At 35.5% G+C, this 20853-nt stretch overlaps 1 protein-coding gene across 8 annotated transcripts in view; it reads left to right on the top strand.

Annotated features, from left to right (window-relative positions):
- Positions 1-18611, top strand: part of CBLB (Cbl proto-oncogene B) — a 211001-nt gene extending 192390 nt beyond the window's left edge. For 7 of the 8 annotated variants that reach the window (XM_017530609.2, XM_017530608.2, XM_037739282.1 and 4 more), the window contains 2 exons: positions 3511-3627; positions 14881-18611. In XM_017530609.2, the coding sequence (XP_017386098.1) occupies positions 3511-3627; positions 14881-15140 (377 nt within the window). In that variant the 3' untranslated portion in view covers positions 15141-18611. Of the gene's footprint in view, positions 1-2806; positions 3491-3510; positions 3628-14880 lie in introns of those variants that run through there. The other variant, XM_037739283.1, reaches the window with a different exon arrangement.
- Positions 18612-20853: the final 2242 nt, after the last annotated feature.

The raw sequence follows: 20853 nt of genomic DNA, 5'->3' as shown, positions 1-20853 counted from the left end.
GAGAGTTGTCTTCTGTTACAGTATTTGGGAAAGAATTATATTTTTTCCATGTCACTTCAGAGGTAGGAGGAAGATCAATGGGAAGTGTTAAGAATGAAAATTTCATTCATCCTACAAAGAAGTTTCCTAAATCATTAACAATTTTTTCATCTTGGGTGTAGTGAGTTATCTGACACTGGCGTATTTAAATCAGTGGTAGATCATTACATACTAGAGATGTGAACATGAGCTAAAGCAAGAGGGCAGCAAAGAGGGGAGAACTTTGTTCCACTCAAACAGCTCTTCAAACCCCTTCTAGTAATTAGTTTCTGCTTTGATACACTCTTATTAAAATTTGGGGGATAATTGATAAATCTTCCAGGTCGTTTAGGGACAGCCAGGGAGGGAAATTTGCCATTGTTTTAATTATTTAATTTTATTTGCCTCTTTTTTTACACTTGGCAAAAATTTGGAAGTGTTTCAGATAGCGAAGAAAAAAAAAGAATTAAGAAAAACCTCCCAGGTCGAGTACTGTGGCTTGTGCCTATAATCCCAGCACTTTTGGAGGCTGAGGCAGGCAGATTGCTTGAGCTCAAGAATTTGAGGCCAGTCTGGCCAACATGGCAGAACTCTGACTCTACAAAAATATAAAAGTCAGCCAGGTGTTGTTGGCTCACACCTGTAGTCATAGCTACTTGGGAGGCTGAGGCACGAGAATGGCTTGTGCCTTCGAGGTGGAGGTTACAGTCAGTCAAGATTGTGCCACTCCACTCCAGCCTGGGCAGCAGAGCGAGACTCTCTTTAAAAAGGAAAAAAAAAAAAAATCCATATCCGCCTCCTAAAGATAACCATTGATAGATACCCTTCCTTTTTTTTTTTTTCTCACCTGTGAGTGTGTATGTTCACATGTAAAATTTATTTATCTTAATATATGCTATTTGTAACCTTTTTCCAATTAATATGTCATGAGCATTATATATAATTGTTAAATATTTGCCCATAATATAATTTTTACCCTATTTCTTTTTTTAAGGAGCAAACTGTTTCTTCCTGGTTTTCCCTTAGTTTTTTATAATCTCTCAAATAAGTATTAAATTTTCAGTTTTGCATTACCATACTATAAATCACAAGCAGTAGTACTTTGCCTTTTAGAACAGATTAATCTCTGTGTGTATCCATTTATTTCTCAAACACCTACTACTATATAAATGATACATTAGCTGTGATAATTTCAGTTTGGGCGCTCCATCCTGTGGATATAAAATTTTCCTTTAGTTTTTGAAGAATTTATTTTAGAAAAGCTTTATTGCTTTTCAAAATTTTCTGATCAGGGGACAGTTGAAAATTATTGTACTCTGTGTAGCAATTGTGTTATATCTAATGTCTTTCCCTTTAAAGCCTGAAGGCTTCCAACTTTATAATTTGCTTTAGAGAGCTCAGTTTACCCTGTACCTGTCAATTAGCAAACTTTAGGATATGATGCAAGATAGAACATGATAATGATTCAAAACAGAACCATAAGAAGGTATTCTTGCTATTTATAATATTTTTAGTGTATCTAATACCTTTTAAATAATATCGTTTAATGGAAGAATCTAGTAGAGTGGTATATTTTGTAGTCTATTTATGGCTCTGAAATATATCAAGAGTTTACTTTTTAACCTTAAATAAATAGATGACTTCTTTAAGCTTAAAATAAATAGCTATTTATTTTAAATAAATACACTTAAGTGTATTTGACGAACCTATAAATTTTTCCTAAATATATAAGCAAGTATATATATTGTAAAAGAAAATTCATCATCTGACTTAATATCAGGGCATTTAGAGTCCACAAGAACGTAAAGTAAATTTTATTACATATTTAATTCAAAATCTTTGGGAAATTTCAAAATTTATGCTGAAATCACCGTATTTGTTTTCTTTGGTTTATTTAACAAACCAAAAGATCAGCATTTATCTCATGCAATTTACCTTCTCATTCCTTCCTAAAAATTTCTCAGAAAAATTAATGGAACTGGACTATCAATTCTTCAGTTATTGACAACTCAAAATCTAAGAGTTATTTTAATCTTGAAATTAATGAAAACAAGTAAAGAGCCTTGTCTAAGTCAGAGTCCTCAGCAAAGCTGGTGATAATTAGTATACTCTGAAAAAGGTGAAAAGATAAATAATTAATGGCTTTAAATCCTGCCTTACATTAACCAGTCAAAAGTTAATATGGAAATAGGCAATATTTAAGCATGTATTTTCATCTTAAATCAAATTCTTCCGTATTATTAATGTCTAATGGGAGTGGAAGTTAAAACAATGAAATACAATCGGGTCTTCTTTAATATTTACAATTTTACATTAGCAATTCAGGTTTCACTGATTTTGAATTTGTGAACAATCTGAATTTGTGTGGATTGATTTTTGGTAGTTAAAAGTAAATATTAAGTGCCACCTATTTGCCAAGAGTGTTCTAGGTGCTATGTTGGAGTTAGGGGTTATAATTCAAACGTGAGGAGTAAGACAAGATCTTTTTTCTCAGAAGAATTAATGGTATTTTCAGAGATACTGACAACATAAAAGTGCTATGAGAAGAAAGCAGAGGAGCCTGCGGTGGGAGTGATAGCTAGATAAATTATTAGTGAACCAAGGTTTTTGGATGTAATGTTTGTCTACTCAAAAAGGGAATCAATTCTCTAAGCATTTAAACCCATATACTGTGAATTTTAAACCAGTTGGGTTTATGGTATTAATGATTTAATACAGCAACACTGACAAAATCTCTTTTTCTCCCTTTAATTCCAGTTAGTAAATATCATATTTTTTACTATTTCAGATGCCCCGTCTCTGACTGCCATGGTGGTAAACTATCCCATTTTACTGTATATTCAAATGTTAATTACTAAATGGCATAATTTTTAACAGTTGAATTTACTATTTAGTAAGCCAACTAACAACATTGGTGTTTAGCCTAGGATGCCCAATATAACAATAAGCACCTTGTATGTACAGAAGATTTTATGTACGCAAATTCATTTAATCCTCACAAATCTGAAATTTCAGGTCTATTTTACAGATTTTGTATGCCCAAAGTTAGAAGGATTAAGTGATTTGATAATACTCTTATAGGGAGGATCCAAATCCATAGTTCTTTCTGTTTGTTTTGTTTTGTTGGGTTTTTTTGCTGTTACTTGAGAACACTTTCTATACATTGTCTGGGTTGGATTGGGACAGAGAATAAAATTTGGAAGCTGTTTTTTTGTTGTCAACAATCTTATAATTAAATAAGATATTTGCAAAATATAAATATAAAACCAGTAGTCTTTATTATCTGGAAATAAATGTGAAGATCATGTTTAAGCAAGTGATGAATAAATTAGAACATATGCAGGCAGTAGAAAATGGTTAATATCAGTTATGAATTTAATTTTCTAATTTATTTTTGAAAGCTGCAATCTTCACAAAACAGTTCTAGCATTTTTTCTTCAGACAATCAACAGAGATCATCCTTTTAATTTGAAACTTGTTTTTATTTTTAAGATCCCTTTTTTGATGCAAGTGGCCAAGTTCCTTTGCCTCCCGCTAGAAGATTACCGGGTGAAAATGTCAAAACTAACAGAACATCACAGGACTATGATCAGCTTCCGTCATCTTCAGGTGAGTTGGCTAAAAACAGTAATAATAATAATACCTTATTGTTTTTATGGTGCTTTCTGCTTTTCAGAGCACCTTCTTATTCATTATATAATTTAATGAATCTACCTAAGGAAGTATTTTATATCATTTTTGCATTTTACTTATAAAATTTGCATTGTGAGAGGAATGGCTACAAAACTGCCTCATAGAAGAGAAAAATAGCAAGCTTAGTATTATCTTTGATCAGTCAGTGGAGCCACTTCTTTGATTTGAAATGAATTCATTATCTAACTTTCATTTTTTCTTAGGTTTGGGAAATGAGGAAAACCTCTTTGTACATTAAAATGCTGTCTTATTTCTCCATTAAGACAGAAATCTCTTTAGAATTAATACTAGCACCAAACTATTCATTGTCTTAGCTTATTTAGGGCTACCAACCAGTGCTCCATTGCCAGCCGTCAAATAGAAGGAGGTACCATTTTTGTAAAAACAAGTCATACTCATAACCAATAATAATGGAATGTTGCTGCTTTGCTTCTTGAGGAGGCTTTCCCTGAACTTATCCAAATAGCTCCCCTATCTTCTACAGTCATTTTTTTCCCCTTTTTGCTTTTTCTTCATAGCACCTGTCACTACCTAAAATTTTATTATTCAGTCATTTGCTTGTTTGTTGGTCATCTGCCTCGCCTACTAAATAAAGTATTAACACTTTGAAGATAAAAGTGTTGTTTGGCTCACTGCTTGTCCTAGTCAGTTCAGGCTACTGTAACAGAATACTGTAGACTAAATTGCCTAAACGGCAAATATTTATGTCTCACAGTTCTGGAAGCTGGGAAGTCCAAGGTCAAGGTACCAACATTCAGTGTCTAGTGAGGGCCCTCCTCTGGGTTCATAGATAATTGCCTTCATACGGTGTCCTCACGAGGGCAAGGGAGTGCTCTGGGATCTGTTTCATAAGGACGCTAATCCCTTTCATGAGGGCGTCACCTGCATAATACAGTCATCTCCCAAAGGCTTCCCCTCCAAATACCATTACAACAGAGATTAGGTTTTAATATATGGATTTGCAGAGAAGAGGGCACAGACATTCAGTCCATAGCATTGCTTTATCCTCAAGTGTCCAACAGAGTGCCCAGCATATGTTTCTTAGATGGATGGATGGATGGATGGATGGATGGATGGATGGATGGATTTGAGCGGACATATAGGCAAAAGGAAGTAAAAATAGCTGATGTCTGTATTAAACTAACTGCATATATCTGATAAGCAATATTTTTGTCTTATATTTGTAAATATCAGAAGCTTTCCTCTACAAACTTTTGTCTTATTTCAAGATATTTTTTAAAGCTAAAACTTCAGTTCATAGAAGGTTTGCTAATAGTAATAGCAATGCATTCTGAAACTTCTGAATCAAGATAATTAATGAGCTGTTTTAAGAATTGTCAGTATGGTAGTTCTTAGGTGCTCCATGCCCTGTATGGGAGATGCAGAAATCTCTGTGTAATTATATATATATATTTTAATTTTACTTTAGGTTCTGGGATACATGTACAGGTCATGCAGGATTGTGCATAGATAACCAGGTGGTTTGCTGCCTCTATTCCCCCTTCATCTATATCTGGGATTTCTCCCCATGTTATCCCTTCCCACCCTCCCTGCCCCCCACCGCTGTCCCTCCTCAACTGCCCCTGGTGTGTGATGCTCCTCTCCTTGAGTCCATGCATTCTCATTGTTCAGCACCCGCCTATGAATGAGAACATGCGGTATTTGGTTTTCTGTTCTTGTGTCAGTTTGCTGAGAATGATCGTTTACAGATTCATCCAAGTCCCTACAAAGACATGAACTCATAGTTTTTTATGGCTGCATAGTATTCCATGGTGTATATGTGCCACATTTTCTTTATCCAGTCTATCACTCATGGGCATTTGGGTTGGTTCCAGTTCTTTGCTATTGTAAACAGTGCTGCAGTGAACACACACATGCATGTGTCATTATGAGCCATTTATATACCCAGTAATGGGATTGCTGGGTCAAATGGAATTTCTATTTCTAGATCCTTGAGAAATCACCACATTGTCTTCCACAATGGTTGAACTAATTTACACTCCTACCAACAGCGTAAGAGTGTTCCTATTTCGCCACATCCTCTCCCGCATCTGTTGTCTCCAGATTTTTTAATGATCACCATTCTAACTGGTGTGAGATGATACCTCAATGTGGTTTTGATTTGCATTTCTCTAACGACCAGTGGTGATGAATATTTTTTCATATGCTTGTTGGCCTCATATATGTCTTCTTTTGAAAAATGTCTGTTCATATCCTTCGCCCACTTTTGAATGGGTTTGTTTGTTTTTTTCTTGTATATCTGTTTTATTTCTTTGTAGATTCTGGATATTAGCCCTTTGTCAGATGGGTAGATTGCAAAAATTTTTTCCCAGTCTGTTGGTTGTCAGTTCACTCTAATGATTGTTTCTTTTGCTGTACAGAAGTTTTTGTATGTTTTAATACTTGCATATAACTCAGGAAAGCATAGAAAATCTTTTTAATCTTTTCCAATTTTGGCCGGTATTCTCTTACCAGTTTATTTCTAATCATTCTAAGACTATATATATATTCAAGAGTAGCCTGTAATTCCATTCAAAATAATTTGATGACAAAACATGAAAATCAAGAAAGGCAGACAATGTCTGATTGCTTCTGTATAACATACAGAAACTATTTTTGTTTTTTTGAGACAGTCTCATTCTTGTTGCCCAGGCTGGCTGGAGTGCAGTGTCACAATATCTGCTTACCGCAACCTCCACCTCCAGGGTTCAAGTGATTTTTCTGCCTTAGCCTCCCAAGTAGCTAGGATTACAGGCATGTGCCACCACGTCCAGCTAATTTGTATTTTTAGTAGAGATGGGGTTTCTCCATGTTGGTCAGGATGTTCTGGAACTCCTGACTTCAGGTGATCCGCCCACCTCAGCCTCTCAAAGTGCTGGGATTACAAGCGTGAGCCACTGCCTCCAGCCAGAGAAGCAATTTTTTATAAAGAAAATAGCATTAAAGTAAAACTTCGAGCTAAGTGCTATGACTGATTTAAAATACCATATTCAGTACCACCAACTCTGGATTAAAAGAAACATATACTCTAGTTATGGGAAAAATTGTGGCCAAAACACAGTGTTTTCACAGCTTCTTTACAGTTTGCTCCATAGTAAGTGGGTGTTTTAGAGCCCAGAGCAACATCATTCACATATATGATTTCAAGCGGTATGAATCCCGATTAGCATTACACTAGAAATGTCTGGAAGAACTTCAAATCACAAACCTTGTTGAAATATCCCAAATAGTTATTTGCCAGAAGCCTGAATTGGCTTTTACCTAAGTAATAAAAGAGTCTAACTATTACTCTGAGGGCCCCAGCTAGCTATAACATCAAATATTTCAATCTACTGCCTAAACTTTCTCTACACACACAGTCAACCACAGAAAATAAGATACTTTTTTCCAACAGATGTTTGTTCACATGCAGCTCACAGGCTTACCAGGCTGTACACTAGTTTATTTCACAATGGCAGAGAGACTGAGCTTGCCTTCTGGATGAGGTCTTTCCATTCAGCACTTGAGACTGAATGCATATGTACCTTTAGAATTCTAATAGCTCTTATTTTGCAGCAATTAATCTGTTTTTATTAGGGCCTTTTTAAGATGACCAAATGGGGGTTCTGGTATGGTTGCTATACCTTACGAATTCCGCTTCTGTTATCACTTGTGGCTGTCTAAATAATTGATAGTGACTTATTTATGGATAGGATTTCTATGAAAAGTATATTTCTAAAGAATGTTAAAATGTAGTTTCACTGATTTTAAAATATCTACCTGTTTTCTTATCTAAAAAGTATATCTGCATGTATCTGTATGTCTACATATATTAAAAAGCCTTATAAATGTTTATTCCCCCAAAGAAAATATTTCATAGTTTTCTTAAAGTTTTTTTTAAGTGTATGATTGAAATTTAATTGTATGAACATGTCATCAGTAGTCCAGATATAAGAGAATCTTACCAGCCCATGTTAAATTCACATAAACCTGTATATAGGGCAAATATTTTTGCAAAATAATCTGCTTGTTTCTTTACATGGATGTATTATTCACGTGGGGCTCACGTCTCTTCTATCTATATGTGAGGTTCTACAAATTTCCCAGTTTGCTTTTCTCTTGTTGTAAGACATATTGTGCTACAGTTTGTATACCATTCTTTAAAATCTCTAAAAGGCTTGTGCTAATGAAGTACAGCATTCACTCTTGAGGTGATTTTTCATATTCTTAGTATTAGAAGGAAGTTCAAGGTAACACTTGAAAACAGTGCTAGATTTTAGCACAACTCAAATGTATTTGAAACCATTAAAAGACCTTATTGCCAAATAAGCCATTCTCATCATAAAATAAGGAAGATCTCAATTTAAAAGGAATTAATTTCAGTACTACTATTAGTTTACTAGCTTAAAGGAGAATCGGTGGGATGTTGAATAAATTTTATATTGTCAATCATTTATCTGGTTAAGATCTCAATTGGAAATCATGGCTTCACTTCACACAAGGGTTGGAATTTTAAGGTAGATTATGTGTCTTTAGGATTTTATGTTTCAACAAAGGAAATGGCAATGTTGAGTTTTCCTACAGTTCAGCTACGTGAAATACTGGGGCTTACATACAGCTTCAATTTAGAAGCCAGAGAACCTAGTGTCATTTTCCTTACAAATCTAATATTAAATAACCATTTTCTGGATGTATTTAAAACAGTATATGTGAAGATTTTATTTGTTTGTAATTTAGTTTATTAAATCATGTCCTTCTATAAGTAGGCAGTATTTCTTTTTCTTTTTCTTTTTCTTTTTGAGACAGAGTCTTGCCCTGTTGCCCAGGCTGGAGTGCAGTGGCACAATCTTGACTCATTGCAACCTCTACCTCCCGGGTTCAAGTGATTCTTGTGCCTCAGCTTCCTGAGTAGCTGGGATTACAGGCACCCACCGTCATGCCTGGCTAAGTTTTGTATTTTTACTAGAGACGGTGTTTCACCATGTTGGCCACACTGGTCTTGAACTCTTTACCTTGTGATCTGCTGGCCACAGCTCCCAAAGTGCTGGGATTACAGGCATGAGCCACTGCACATGGACATCAGTATTTCTATAGTGGCAGTAATTAAACTATGGCCTATGGCATAAAAATGAGTCACAGAATTAGTCCAACTTCTAGTAGAATAACAAAGTTATTATAATGTGTTCGAGATTTTATTTGTTCATTGATTATTTATTTTCTAATTCTGTTATTGCTATAGTTGAGAAGGTCAGTAGTCTAAGAATTTTGATGTCTATCCCAAGAATTGTCACTAGTTTACTAAGTAAATTTAGAAAGTGTGCTTCAGATAATATGTACAATATTATGTTATCTAATTAAAATTTGTTTATTAAGCATTTACTATAGTCCCAATGCTTTGCTAAGTATTTTGCATACAGATATATACATTTTATATGTTAATATTATAATTATATTTATATAGTTATACACTAAAATATATACATATTTTATTTAATGTATATTTTATATTATCTATAATTATACTTTGTATATTTAATATTTTTATAAAAATATATGGTTATATAAATATAAATCAATGTATTCTTACTGTGTAATATAGAAATAGATATAATTTTATTTCTCATAATCACACTGAAATAGATATTTTATTTTTATTTTTATATTTTTGAGATTAAGTCTTGCTGTGTCACCCAGACTGGAGTGCAGTGGTGCAGCCTCAGCTCACTCAACCTCTATGTCCTAGGTTCAAGCAATTCTCATGTCTCGGCCTCCCAAGTAACTGGCAGTACAGGCACATGCCAGCACACCCAGCTAATTTTTGTATTTTTAGTAGAGACTGGGTTTCACCATATTGGTCAGGTTGGTCTTGAACTCCTTACCTCAGGTGATCCACCCACCTCAGCTTCCCAAAGTGCTGGGATTACAAGTGTGAGCCTCTGCTCCCGGCTTGAAATAGATTTTATTAACGTCAACTTATAGAATAAGGCAGGACACAGCAATGACTAGTAACTTAAGCTACTGCAGCAAGTATCAGCCTGATAAAATTTAAATTAGTTCCAGTTTTCTAGACATTTGTTAATAAAGTTTATGTTGTTATCCCATCAGCATGCCTAAATTACGTTAGAAAAAAATGTACACATACATATCACAAGAACTGGTAAACTGAGTTTGGAGATGTTCAGTGGTAAAATCAAAGTAGTGATGGAATAGTAGTGATGATAGAGAAATGGAAGGCTTTAGAAATACTAAAACTGTACTAGAGATTCTGAAACATAGATTCCGACTATTTTTCACGTGACCTTAGGAAAACCACACACTATGTGCTACCTGTATTTTTCACATGAGCAAAATCGATCTCTGGTTCTCAGTCTTAGAGACCTGCACTGCTGAGGCCTTTAAGAATAGCAGAGGAGATCTGAGACTATTTTGTTGTTGGTTGGTGGTGGTTTTCCTAATTATTAACTTATTATACTTACATTGGAAGATAAAAGGAAAAAATGGATAAAATAAACAATAAGAAAAGGCAATTGCTTCTAACCCTATCCTCAATAAGGAACATTATTGCCGTTTTCAAGTGCAACCTTCTAATGTTTTGTCTATTCACATTTTCACTTAAGATCTTAAGATCATATTCAATATGTCAATTCTATCTCAATTCCATTCAAGTATTATAAATATTTTACCGAATCGTTTTTAAAAATAAATGTCATTTAAAATTATTGTATGATAGTCCATTATTTTTATGTGCTATCAGACCCTATTTTTAACATTTTGAAAGTCTAACAGAAACCCTAACTTTATATGCAAGAAAACTGTCACATTAAATGCCTTTGCTGTTATCTAGAAATATAGAAGTTCAGTGTTATATTTATTGTTAAATGTGATTCAGTATAATAGAAAATTGGAAAATGTATTCATCAATACAATAGCATTTGCTTATTAGACATATCTTTCAAAATACAGACAAAAACCAACCCAATCTTTAGACGATGAGGAGAGTAATAAAGCTTTTTGTTACAAAATAATTGATAGCCACTGAAGTGAAATATTCTCAGTTCTTTTATATGGAGGTTATGTAGATACACAGCAGTGTGTCTCACTAAAAGAAAAAAAAAATGGTATGCCTATGGACCTTTTTTTTTTCTAATAAGCTTTCTGTCCCCAGTAATAATGAAAGTTTAATATTACAGATGTGCTTAGTAGAGATGGAGATAGAGATATATCTCTATGTACTGTGGCCCTTTGGAAGGCCACAATCCATTTTAGCATCTAAAATTGTTTTTTTTTTTTCCATCCCACAAGAACCAATGATTGCCCCCTCCTAGAATGTATGACCTAGAGTAATCATTCTACGTATTATTCCAACCATGTTATCATGCTAATTCCCATGCCATACAGAGCTTCTTTGTATGTCACTCTGTTCTTTCATACACTCAGAAAAGGAAAACTGAATCAAGATTTACTCCTAAACCAGGGCTTCTCCAATCTTTCTTTCCCAAAGAGGAGTTTACAGTGAGCAACACAAAGACTGGGGCATTAAATAAAAGAGGACAATACTTCTTTTTTTAGTGTAAGACATTCTCTCTGTTTTATCTCAAAAATGTATGCAAACTCTATATTTTACTCCTTAGTGTACCTATATTCATATCAGTGTTTTAAAATATTAATGACTTTATATCCTTTAATAAGATTGGTACTCCAAAAGATGAACTACTTATAACCTGTGGCTCACATTCTTGTACTTATTTTGATACAGTAGCAATTACTCATAAGAGTTCAAAAATACCATGAACATGGATAGTAGCACTAGAACAAACACATGCTCTTCCAAAATCACTGTTTTTAAGGATGATATGTATTCAGGTACAGAAACTCCATAGGGTTGATAAAATTTATAGTTATTTCAGTGTGCTCCCAAACTGCAATATAATAACTTTTAGGGGACCAGAAGATAGTTTCATCTTCATTTCGTTGCTTTTTCCCACTACCTTATTCATTCAAAAGTGCAAAAGTAAATAAGGACCTGGTATAATCCCCTTTTAGATACTGTGAAAAGAAAAGCAGAGAAAGTGATGGCTGCTTCTGAGCTTTGGGAAGAGAAAAAAAGAGTGATTGGTTTTAAGCAATTTGCTGTAATGGTCAGCATGGAAATGATCACCTCCTCCCATCTTTTTAACAGCTTCCACTACTAGCTGGGGCTGCACCAGATCTTGCTTTTTAATACTCCGCTTGAAGGCTTTCTGTGGAATCAGATACTCACAACAAATTTTGTGTTCTTTCTTCTTTCACACTTCTCTGGCATGCCTGTTAATTTATAGTAATTGCTGGTCTATAGCATTTGAGCATAGCAATTATCATTATAAATATGAATTCATTGTCTTTTCTTGTTAACGGTCTCCTCAGTCCATATCCTGTATATTACATTAATTTTCATACTACCTGATGAAAAAGGATAAATAATACCTCTCAACACAGATATTTTTTATAAAAAATAGACTTGGAGAATGAGAATTGTGAAAGTAAATTGCTTAGCCCAAGATCTTAGTGGCCAAACTGAGATTTAAGATTTAATTGCCAATCATCCTATTTATTAGAGGCATTCCTGGCTGTCACAGTATTCATCCTGCTTGTATACACAGCTGTTCTTTTCAAACATGCCTGGCATTCATGTGCCCATCTTAGCATTCTGGACAGACTTAACAATATTAAAAATCTCTTAGAAAATTACCTGTAGAAAACAAGGTAATTGTTTTCTAAATCTAGTACTTTTCTATCAAAATCTAGGTACTTTTCTCATCTAACAGTGTCTCAGAACAGACATGATTTAAATGTATGAACTTTTTTGGTAATTGATTAAAGGAAAGCTTTCAAGTATTTCTAATAGTTTTTGAAAATGATTAAAAGCAAAATATAATTTATTGTCCAACCCTGTATGACATAATGAAAATACTTAATAGGAAAATAAATGGAACTACAAAATATACTAAGAGCTGCAATTTAACAGATGGTAATTGTTTGAGATGTTTAATTTCAGATGCAAGAAACAGTATAGATATTAGCAAGAACCAGAAATTTTGTGTTGTTATATATGGGCATACTTTAATATATAATATCTACAACTGTAATATTTTTAAAAAACTGGACACTATGCTACAAAAAAGGAATAATTAAAGATAAGCCTGTCATCATGGCCAGGCACAGTGGCTCACACGTGTAATTTTAGCACTTTGGGAGCCCAAGATGGAAGGACTACTTGAGGATAAGAGTTCAAGATCAGCCTTGTCAACGTGGTGAGACTTCACCTCATTTAAAAAAAAAAAATACATCCTATTTGATGTGGAAATAAATAAATTTATTCGAGAGGCTTCTATTTTATGTATGTATTGATATTACTAGAATTGTGTATAGGATGAAGTTTTTACAAGTTACCTTTCTAAATCAAAAGATATATGATGTTATTCTCATGGAAAAATATCATTCATCTTGTGATTTAGAAAGGAAAAATATTAACTAATACATTGGATCAGCTTTTATTATTTAAATTTATTATTATTGAAAATTTCAGCTTACAGTATCTCCTGAAGCCATTCAGAAAGTTGCTGAGGCAGCAGAAGTGGGGAGACAAGAGGGGAACATTAACCATGAGACACTGGGGTTTAGCCTCACATCACCATTCACTTAACTGTGTCCTTGAATTTATTGTTTGGCATTTGTCAGTGGTCTAGGAGAAAGGTATTAAATATTGTTGTCTAGATAGTCCTGAATCCATAAGTGTATTTCATGATATAAAGTTGACATTTTAAAATGAGTATATGGGCTGGGTGCAGTGGCTTATGCCTGTAATCCCCGCACTTTGGGAGGCTGAGGTGGGTGGATCACCTGGGGTCAGGAGTGCGAGACCAGCCTGATCAACATGGTGAAATTCCATCTCTACTAAAAAAATACCAAATTAGCCAGGCATGATGGCACATGCCTGTAATCCTAGCTATTTGGGAGGCTGAGCCAGGAGAATTGCTTGAACCCGGGAGATGGAGGTTGCATTGAGCCAAGACTGTGCCATTGCACTCCAGCCTGGGCAACAAAAACAAAACTCCATCTCAAAAAAAAAACACCAAAAAAAAAAACAAAAACGAAAATGTATACATGTATATGGAGAGAGAGAGAGAGAGAGAGAGAGAGAGAGAGAGAGAGGGAGAGAGAGAGAGAGAGAGAGAGAGAGTGTGTGTGTGTGTGTGTGTGTGTGTGTGTGTGTACATATTTGTCTAGGCTTTTGAGATACAGTGCTGTACATTAACCAGGAAATACATGATGAAAGTGCCCTGTCAATTTAGCCTATGATCTGGGACCTGTGTGATATGGTGGCATATAATTATTTCGTTTTTCTCTTGATGTTGCTGTCCATTCATGGGTACCAATGTCATCAGTTTAAATTTGAGGGACTATTACCACCAAGGGACTGATCTAGAAATCAGTTCTCTACTCCTATTATTTCTTCTAGATTTTCTTTACTTTGGAATCTATATAAAATGTTTGAGCAAAGCACTGAGTTTACTTCCATTCAACCTATTGACTAATAGTAAAGTCAAAACATCTACTATTTTCTTTTTTCTCCTAGCATCACTAAGGCACAGATTATTGTCTTGAAAAATCAGCTAGGAAGATGCTACAGAGCATCTGTTTTAGAGCAGTTCTGCTGTGACATAGATGGGATTCAGGACGTGTGGGGACGTTCTACAGTGGGTATCTGTGAGCTTGCGAACATAGTTTCCTCTCATAGAAACCTGCCAAGATTGTTCCTCTGGAGAACCACCAGTCAGAGCCTGTGCTGTAGTAGAGCGTGAACTGTATTGCTTAACAAAGTGAAAACATTCCCTTTTTAGATAGAAAGAATTTTTTTTCCTTCTGTATCTCTCTGACCACGTAAGGCTTGAATAATCAAATGTGGAACTGAGAAGGAAATGTGTAAGTTTCTCAGTGGAACTACCAACACACTCTACCTTAATTTTCTGTTGTTCAGAATGAGGATACTACCTATCCCACAATAGTATGGAAAATGGGGGCAGGGGAGTTTATTTGTAAAGAAAACAAGAAATAATGTTTCCATAGGAAATGAGGTAATGCTGTTATGTGATCATGGCTTCATTTTTATCTCACTGTTTAAATGGTTTCTGTCCTTAAAAATCTGCACAGACAGTTCACAAGCACCAGCCAGACCCCCAAAACCACGACCCCGCAGGACTGCACCAGAAATTCACCACAGAAAACCCCATGGGCCTGAGGCAGCATTGGAAAACGTCGATGCAAAAATTGCAAAACTCATGGGAGAGGGTTATGCCTTTGAAGAGGTGAAGAGAGCCTTAGAGATAGCCCAGAATAATGTTGAAGTTGCCCGGAGCATCCTCCGAGAATTTGCCTTCCCTCCTCCTATTTCCCCACGTCTAAATCTATAGCAGCCAGAACAGTAAACTCCAAAATGGAAAGCAATCGACATATTCCAGGAGTGTGGGAATGAAAGAATCGAGATGGAATTTAAGAGAGAAGTGTCTCCTCCTCGTGTAGCAGCTTGAGAAGAGGCTTGGGAGTACAGTTTCTCAAAGGAGACCGACGCTTGCTCAGGACGTCAACAGCTGTGGCTTCCTTGTTTTCGCTAGCCATATTTTTAAATCAGGGTTGAACTGACAAAAATAATTTAAAGACGTTTACTTCCCTTGAACTTTGAACCTGTGAAATGCTTTCCCTTGTTTACAATTTGGCAAAGTTGCAGTTTGTTTTTGTTTTTACTTTAGTTTGGTTTTTTGATACTTGTACTGTGTTCTTCACGGACCCTTTGTAGCATGGTCAGGTCTGCTGTAACATTTCCCACCAACTCTCTTGCTGTCCACATCAACAGCTCAATCATTCGTTCATTTTGATCTCTACCATCCACATCCCTGCCCAGGTCCTCTTCCATTTCTCCCATTCACAAGATGCTTTAAAGGTTCTGATTTTCAACTGATCAGACTAATGCAAAAAATATAGATATATGTGTTCTTCACTACTGAGTTTCTTCTTTGGAAACCATCACTGTTGAGAGATGGGGAAAAGCTGAATGTATAAAGCATTTATTTGTCAATAAACTGCCTTTTGTAAGAGGTTTCCACATAACATAGACGAGCTTCCCTTTTTAGTTTAAGTTTTGTGACCTTTAATCCTCCATATTCTAAGTCTGTCATCCCAGGGGTGTTACGACTATAAAAATCTAAAATATTAGAGAGCAATTACTACAGATGTGGAAGAGATAACACTTGTATAAGACAATGCTGTAATGAACTTATATAACAAGGTCTGTCTTACTTTGAGGGATGCTGAATGAGAAGGCCATCTCCCTGAAATATATTAATAATTTTCAGAATTATTTCTGAAGCAGAATTAGACTTTATTTCCCATTTGAGTGAATACACTCTAGTTCCTAAGAGCTGTGGGAACAAGTTCATATTGCAGTGGAAACGTTAAATCTTTGATGCACTGTTAAGTGTCAAGGCTACTGTGGCAATGTTTTTTTGCAAAGTTCTCGGTAGTTTCCTCTCTCCAATGAAATTAGGGTTCATATTTAATTTGCAGATTGTCTCATTCATTGCCCCCCACTGCTCAATCAAATCAGGTGAAATAATATAGTTTTACCTTTTCTACAAAATGGTGGTTGGTTCTTCAGACACCATGTTATTATTCTTAATAAATCTACAAATATTTATTGAGTGTCTGTGATGTGCTTGGTGCTGTTAGGCACTGTGTTTTTAAAGCAAATACTCTCAATAGCTGATTCCAGCATAATGTTTTATTTTTATTTTCCTGTATTTTTTATGACAAAGTCTGTCTGATAGACAAAGCTTGGAGAAGGTTTCCCCCAGAGCTTTAGAGTTTAGAATTAGCTGTTTTCCATTTCTAATGAGAAATTGATGGAGAAATGAGATGAAAATCATCTCTGTGTAAATGCTTGAACCCACAGAAAGTTTTCTAAATGTGGACCAATTGTGAGTTTGTGCATATTTCTGTGCTGCCTCTTTTCACTTCACGCCTACCGTGATGTACAAAGATGCATCAGATAGTGAGCCTGCCTTCAGGACTTTAAAGGGCATGACTGAACATCTAGCAGATCTGATGGAAATTGATGTTATACAAAAGACATGTAGACTAAGTTGACCCTGGAGAGGAGTTAATGCATTCCTTTGCAAAGTGACATGTGCCCTTTTTTTGACAGTCTGGCTTTCATGGTGTGAGATGAGGACTCACAGGCCTTGGATAATTTCTGCTTTTGTATGAATTTTTTTCAGATGGTTCTGAGCTGGTTATGTCCCTGGAGGGGAATTTTTCATTTGCCTTAGATGTTCCTTCCATGAGTAGGTATATGACTGAAGTTTCTTACATTTTAAAAAATTGCATTGACAAATTTTCTGTTGCTGTATGAACCCATGTTTTGTCACTATGATTTTTCACTTTTTTTAAGAGTTTCAGATGTCACCTTGGAATAGCACTGTTTATTTTGGCCTTTTTATGATTGCTTATGATAGGTACAGTCTAACATCCAAAAGTTGCCACTTCATTGTGATAACATTGTTGCAACATTCCTAATAGAGAATGATGTAAAATAAGAATGTTAGAAAACGTAGCACATTCTCATTCAGTTTATAAATAATATGTGAAAATTTTCAGCAAGAATTAAAAAAAGAAAGATTGGTGATGATACAGTAAACCTGGACCTGAAATTTGGGGCGGGGAGGAGGGAATCTATTTTGCAAAGAAAATTTACCGGCCTCCACCAAAATCTCTGCATCTTGTACGCAACAGCAACCATTAGTATTGTCATTTAAAAAGAATGAATCAAAAACTCATACAGAATGGAATGAAAAGAGGAAAACTGTCATGAAAGACGCATTGCTACCTATCACCTACGAAATTAAACCTAAAAAAATTTTTTTGAGAAAATAATGAAACCAAAATATTTTTTTAATTGTAAAAGTCACTGCTTGTTGATGTTTGGAAGTGATCCAGACTTTGTTTCACTGTGATCCAGAAAGTTAGACTTTCCTTCCATTTCTCAAGATTTGGTAACACAAATATTTTTTTAAGTCAGCATTTCATATAATCCATAAAATTAAGACAAATTAGATATGTGGCCAATATCAACCTTCTCCCCCAACTTAAACATGTTCTGGAGGTAGAAGGACTTTTCCTCAATTATATTCCAGTAAATTTATCTCCATAATCTGTTTCTTCCCCAAATGTATGATGTATCCTCACCAGATTTTTCTAGAATTGAATAAAAGCAGTTTATGCTTAACTTGAATTTCCTTCCACAAACATGACCTTCCGCTCTTCCCTTTCCGTTTCCCTTTTGTCCACATCACAAATTGTCTTCGTAATAGAGCCCTTATTGCAACTTAAAAGGCCCCGTTTGTTAACTCAGCATTTCATATACCAAGAACACTTGCAAAGATTTCTTCATAATGTGAATTTTTTATTTTTCAGTTCCAGAAGCATTTCCTACAGTTTGAACATTATTTTTCCTCTCAGATTTTCGACTTGAAGCTTTGATTTGCACTGAATTAACTTGGTTAAAATTTTAATTTCTCTCTTCAGCTAACTGATTTGGAAGCAAATTACAGTGTATTTGAATAATTCAGGTACTACCTGTTGACCTGGAATTTTAGTGATTCTGGGAAAATTTTCCAGACAAAGACACCAATAGAGTGAAGGGTTTTTTCCCCCAATTACTATTTTATTGTTTTTTAAAATGCCTTTTTAAAACTTGTGTAATGTGGCACAATAGTCATATGTTCAATTAATTTATATTTTATTCATTCCTTTTCAATTCTGGTTATTATGTAACCTCAAGTACTTTATCTGTTCTTTTAAGATATTTTATAAAATGAACATTAACTAAATGCTGAGTTGGTACTTTATTTTTCAAATGAACACAAACATTTTAGAGCATTTCTTTGTTATTTTTTTTCTTCATGTCTAATTGAACAAAGTGGTACAAGGTAATTCTAGGCAATGTAGTTATTTAATACCAAAACCATAATGTTAAGATAGTGTAATAGATACAATTGCCCCTATATTATAGATCTGAAAGTCAAAGTTATATCAAGGTTCCAAGTAAGAAGTACAGGAAATGCTGAAAGTCTTCAGGATGATGTACTGTAATATTTAATTGATAATTTCTGATCAACAATACTATCTGGTCTTTAAATTCCTCATTTCTTAAATTATTTTTTCACTGGTCAGTATATAGTGGGGAGAGAACAACAGAGGTAACAATGTTAATAATTGCTATTATATAAGAATCATGGCAGAATATTCTGAAATTGCTATATGCAAAGTTCTACACACAGTAATAACAATTACTTCCTGGAAGCACGTACCATGAAATGGAAGATACACATAAGCAAGTAATTCCAATACAATAAATGTTGTGTATAACATACCATATTGCACTAGAATTACTTCTGCATGACAAGTGCTTACGAACTGATGACTGAGTCCTTAGTATGTGCAAGGAGCTTAGTGTCGAAGCATTAAATGCTTTCGACAACCCTGCCTCTTTTAGAACTGTGGAAGGGATGTTGCGAATGAGGTTTCTAATAGAAAGTTTGAGAAGCCATTAAGACTAAATAAGTCTTTTGTAAGCCCAAAAGATGCAAAGTTTTGTTGGTATTAAGAAAGAAATTCAGAGTTAAAGCTTTTCAAATTAAGAGGAGCACACATGATAAAATGCCAGTATTTAAGCAAAGGCGAGATGCCTCTCATCATCACTTCAGTGCTCGGAGAAGACTTGTCCTCCTCTCCTAAAAGCCCCCATGGGAAACCTCTGTAGGATTCATTAAGAGGCTGGTGGCAGAACTTCCACTCCTGTATCCTACGATTCGTCATAAACAGTGGATGGGCTGGAGGGTTGACCTGGGAAAAGTGAGCGATGAGTGAGAATGTTCTGGGTTGGGTCAACTTCTCCCAATACAACTAATAATAGCTCCCAGAGATCGCTGATTATAAATATGAGGGAACGGGCATTTTATTCTGTTGGAGTCCACACAGTGGACTTACTGATCTACCATCTGTGGTTACGAGAGCAGAGCAGAACAAAACTAGAGAAGAGTCAGCAGTGAATGAATCAGCTGATAAGCATCCCCACCATAGGGAGGGCAAGGATCCATCATACTCCCCTGGGACAGGCAGAGCCCTGTCGAGGCAGCTGAGCTGGAGCTGTTATGGCAGGACCCAAGAAGGCCATCTGCCAGCCACAGTAACCCAAGCAGCAAGAGACTTTGGGGTATACACTGCTGGACCAGGCATGAGGAAGTCAAGCCAGTGGCTATCTGATGTATCTGATGTGTGAGACACTAACCCAGTGAGCAGCCTCCCACTTGAGCTTGACAACAAAGTCCACATTTGAGAACTTCCGCACCGGTGAAATACAAACTCAAACATGCCCTATGATAGCACTTGTAAAAAGAATTTTACTCCTTTCCTTAACCCTTCTTCCCCTACCCAGTCCCAAAGGAGCAGAAATGTAAGAATGAAGAGGAATGGTAGAAAAGAGTGCATCTTGCCCCTTCTCTGCTCTTAGTCCCTGAAGTTAAGGGCTGCCCAACACTGGGAGACAGTGGACAGGCCAAACTGAATTAGAATTCAGGTGATTAAACAAGAAAAAATAGTTAAAAGAAGTGATTACAGAAACAAATCTCAACATATCGTGTTGGCAGCCCATTAGGTTCAAGGTGTTTAGTAAATTAATTACTAAAAAAATCCACAGACATTTTATTTCAAATGAACTTTACTGGTTTCCTTAGCTTAACAAAAACACTTACAGTCAGCCATCATCAGAGGGTCCTTCTCTGGGGAGATGGTGTGGGGTGGACAGATCCATTCTATTTCTCTGGAAATACTTCCTGCCTGGTAAGCTCAGAGGGCCCACCCATGGAGATGCAAATTCTGCCTAACCCCTTCCACAGTCTTTTGAGCAAAGACCCTCTCCCATGTCACTTAGCAGTGTAGGGCCCAGTCTCACCCAGTCCTCCCTTCACTGCAAGCATTGCTTCTCCCTCAGTAAACAATTCAAACCTCATTTGTTAGCTTGTTTATGAAATAAATATCGGGGACATGAAATAAAACATATGGTAGCAACTT

The sequence above is a fragment of the Cebus imitator genome, unplaced genomic scaffold (genome assembly GCF_001604975.1).
Source record: "Cebus imitator isolate Cc_AM_T3 unplaced genomic scaffold, Cebus_imitator-1.0 Scaffold67, whole genome shotgun sequence".
In the NCBI taxonomy this organism is placed as follows: domain Eukaryota; kingdom Metazoa; phylum Chordata; class Mammalia; order Primates; family Cebidae; genus Cebus; species Cebus imitator.
Note: the sequence above shows the minus strand (reverse complement) of the source record. Positions and strands in the feature narration are given on the sequence as shown.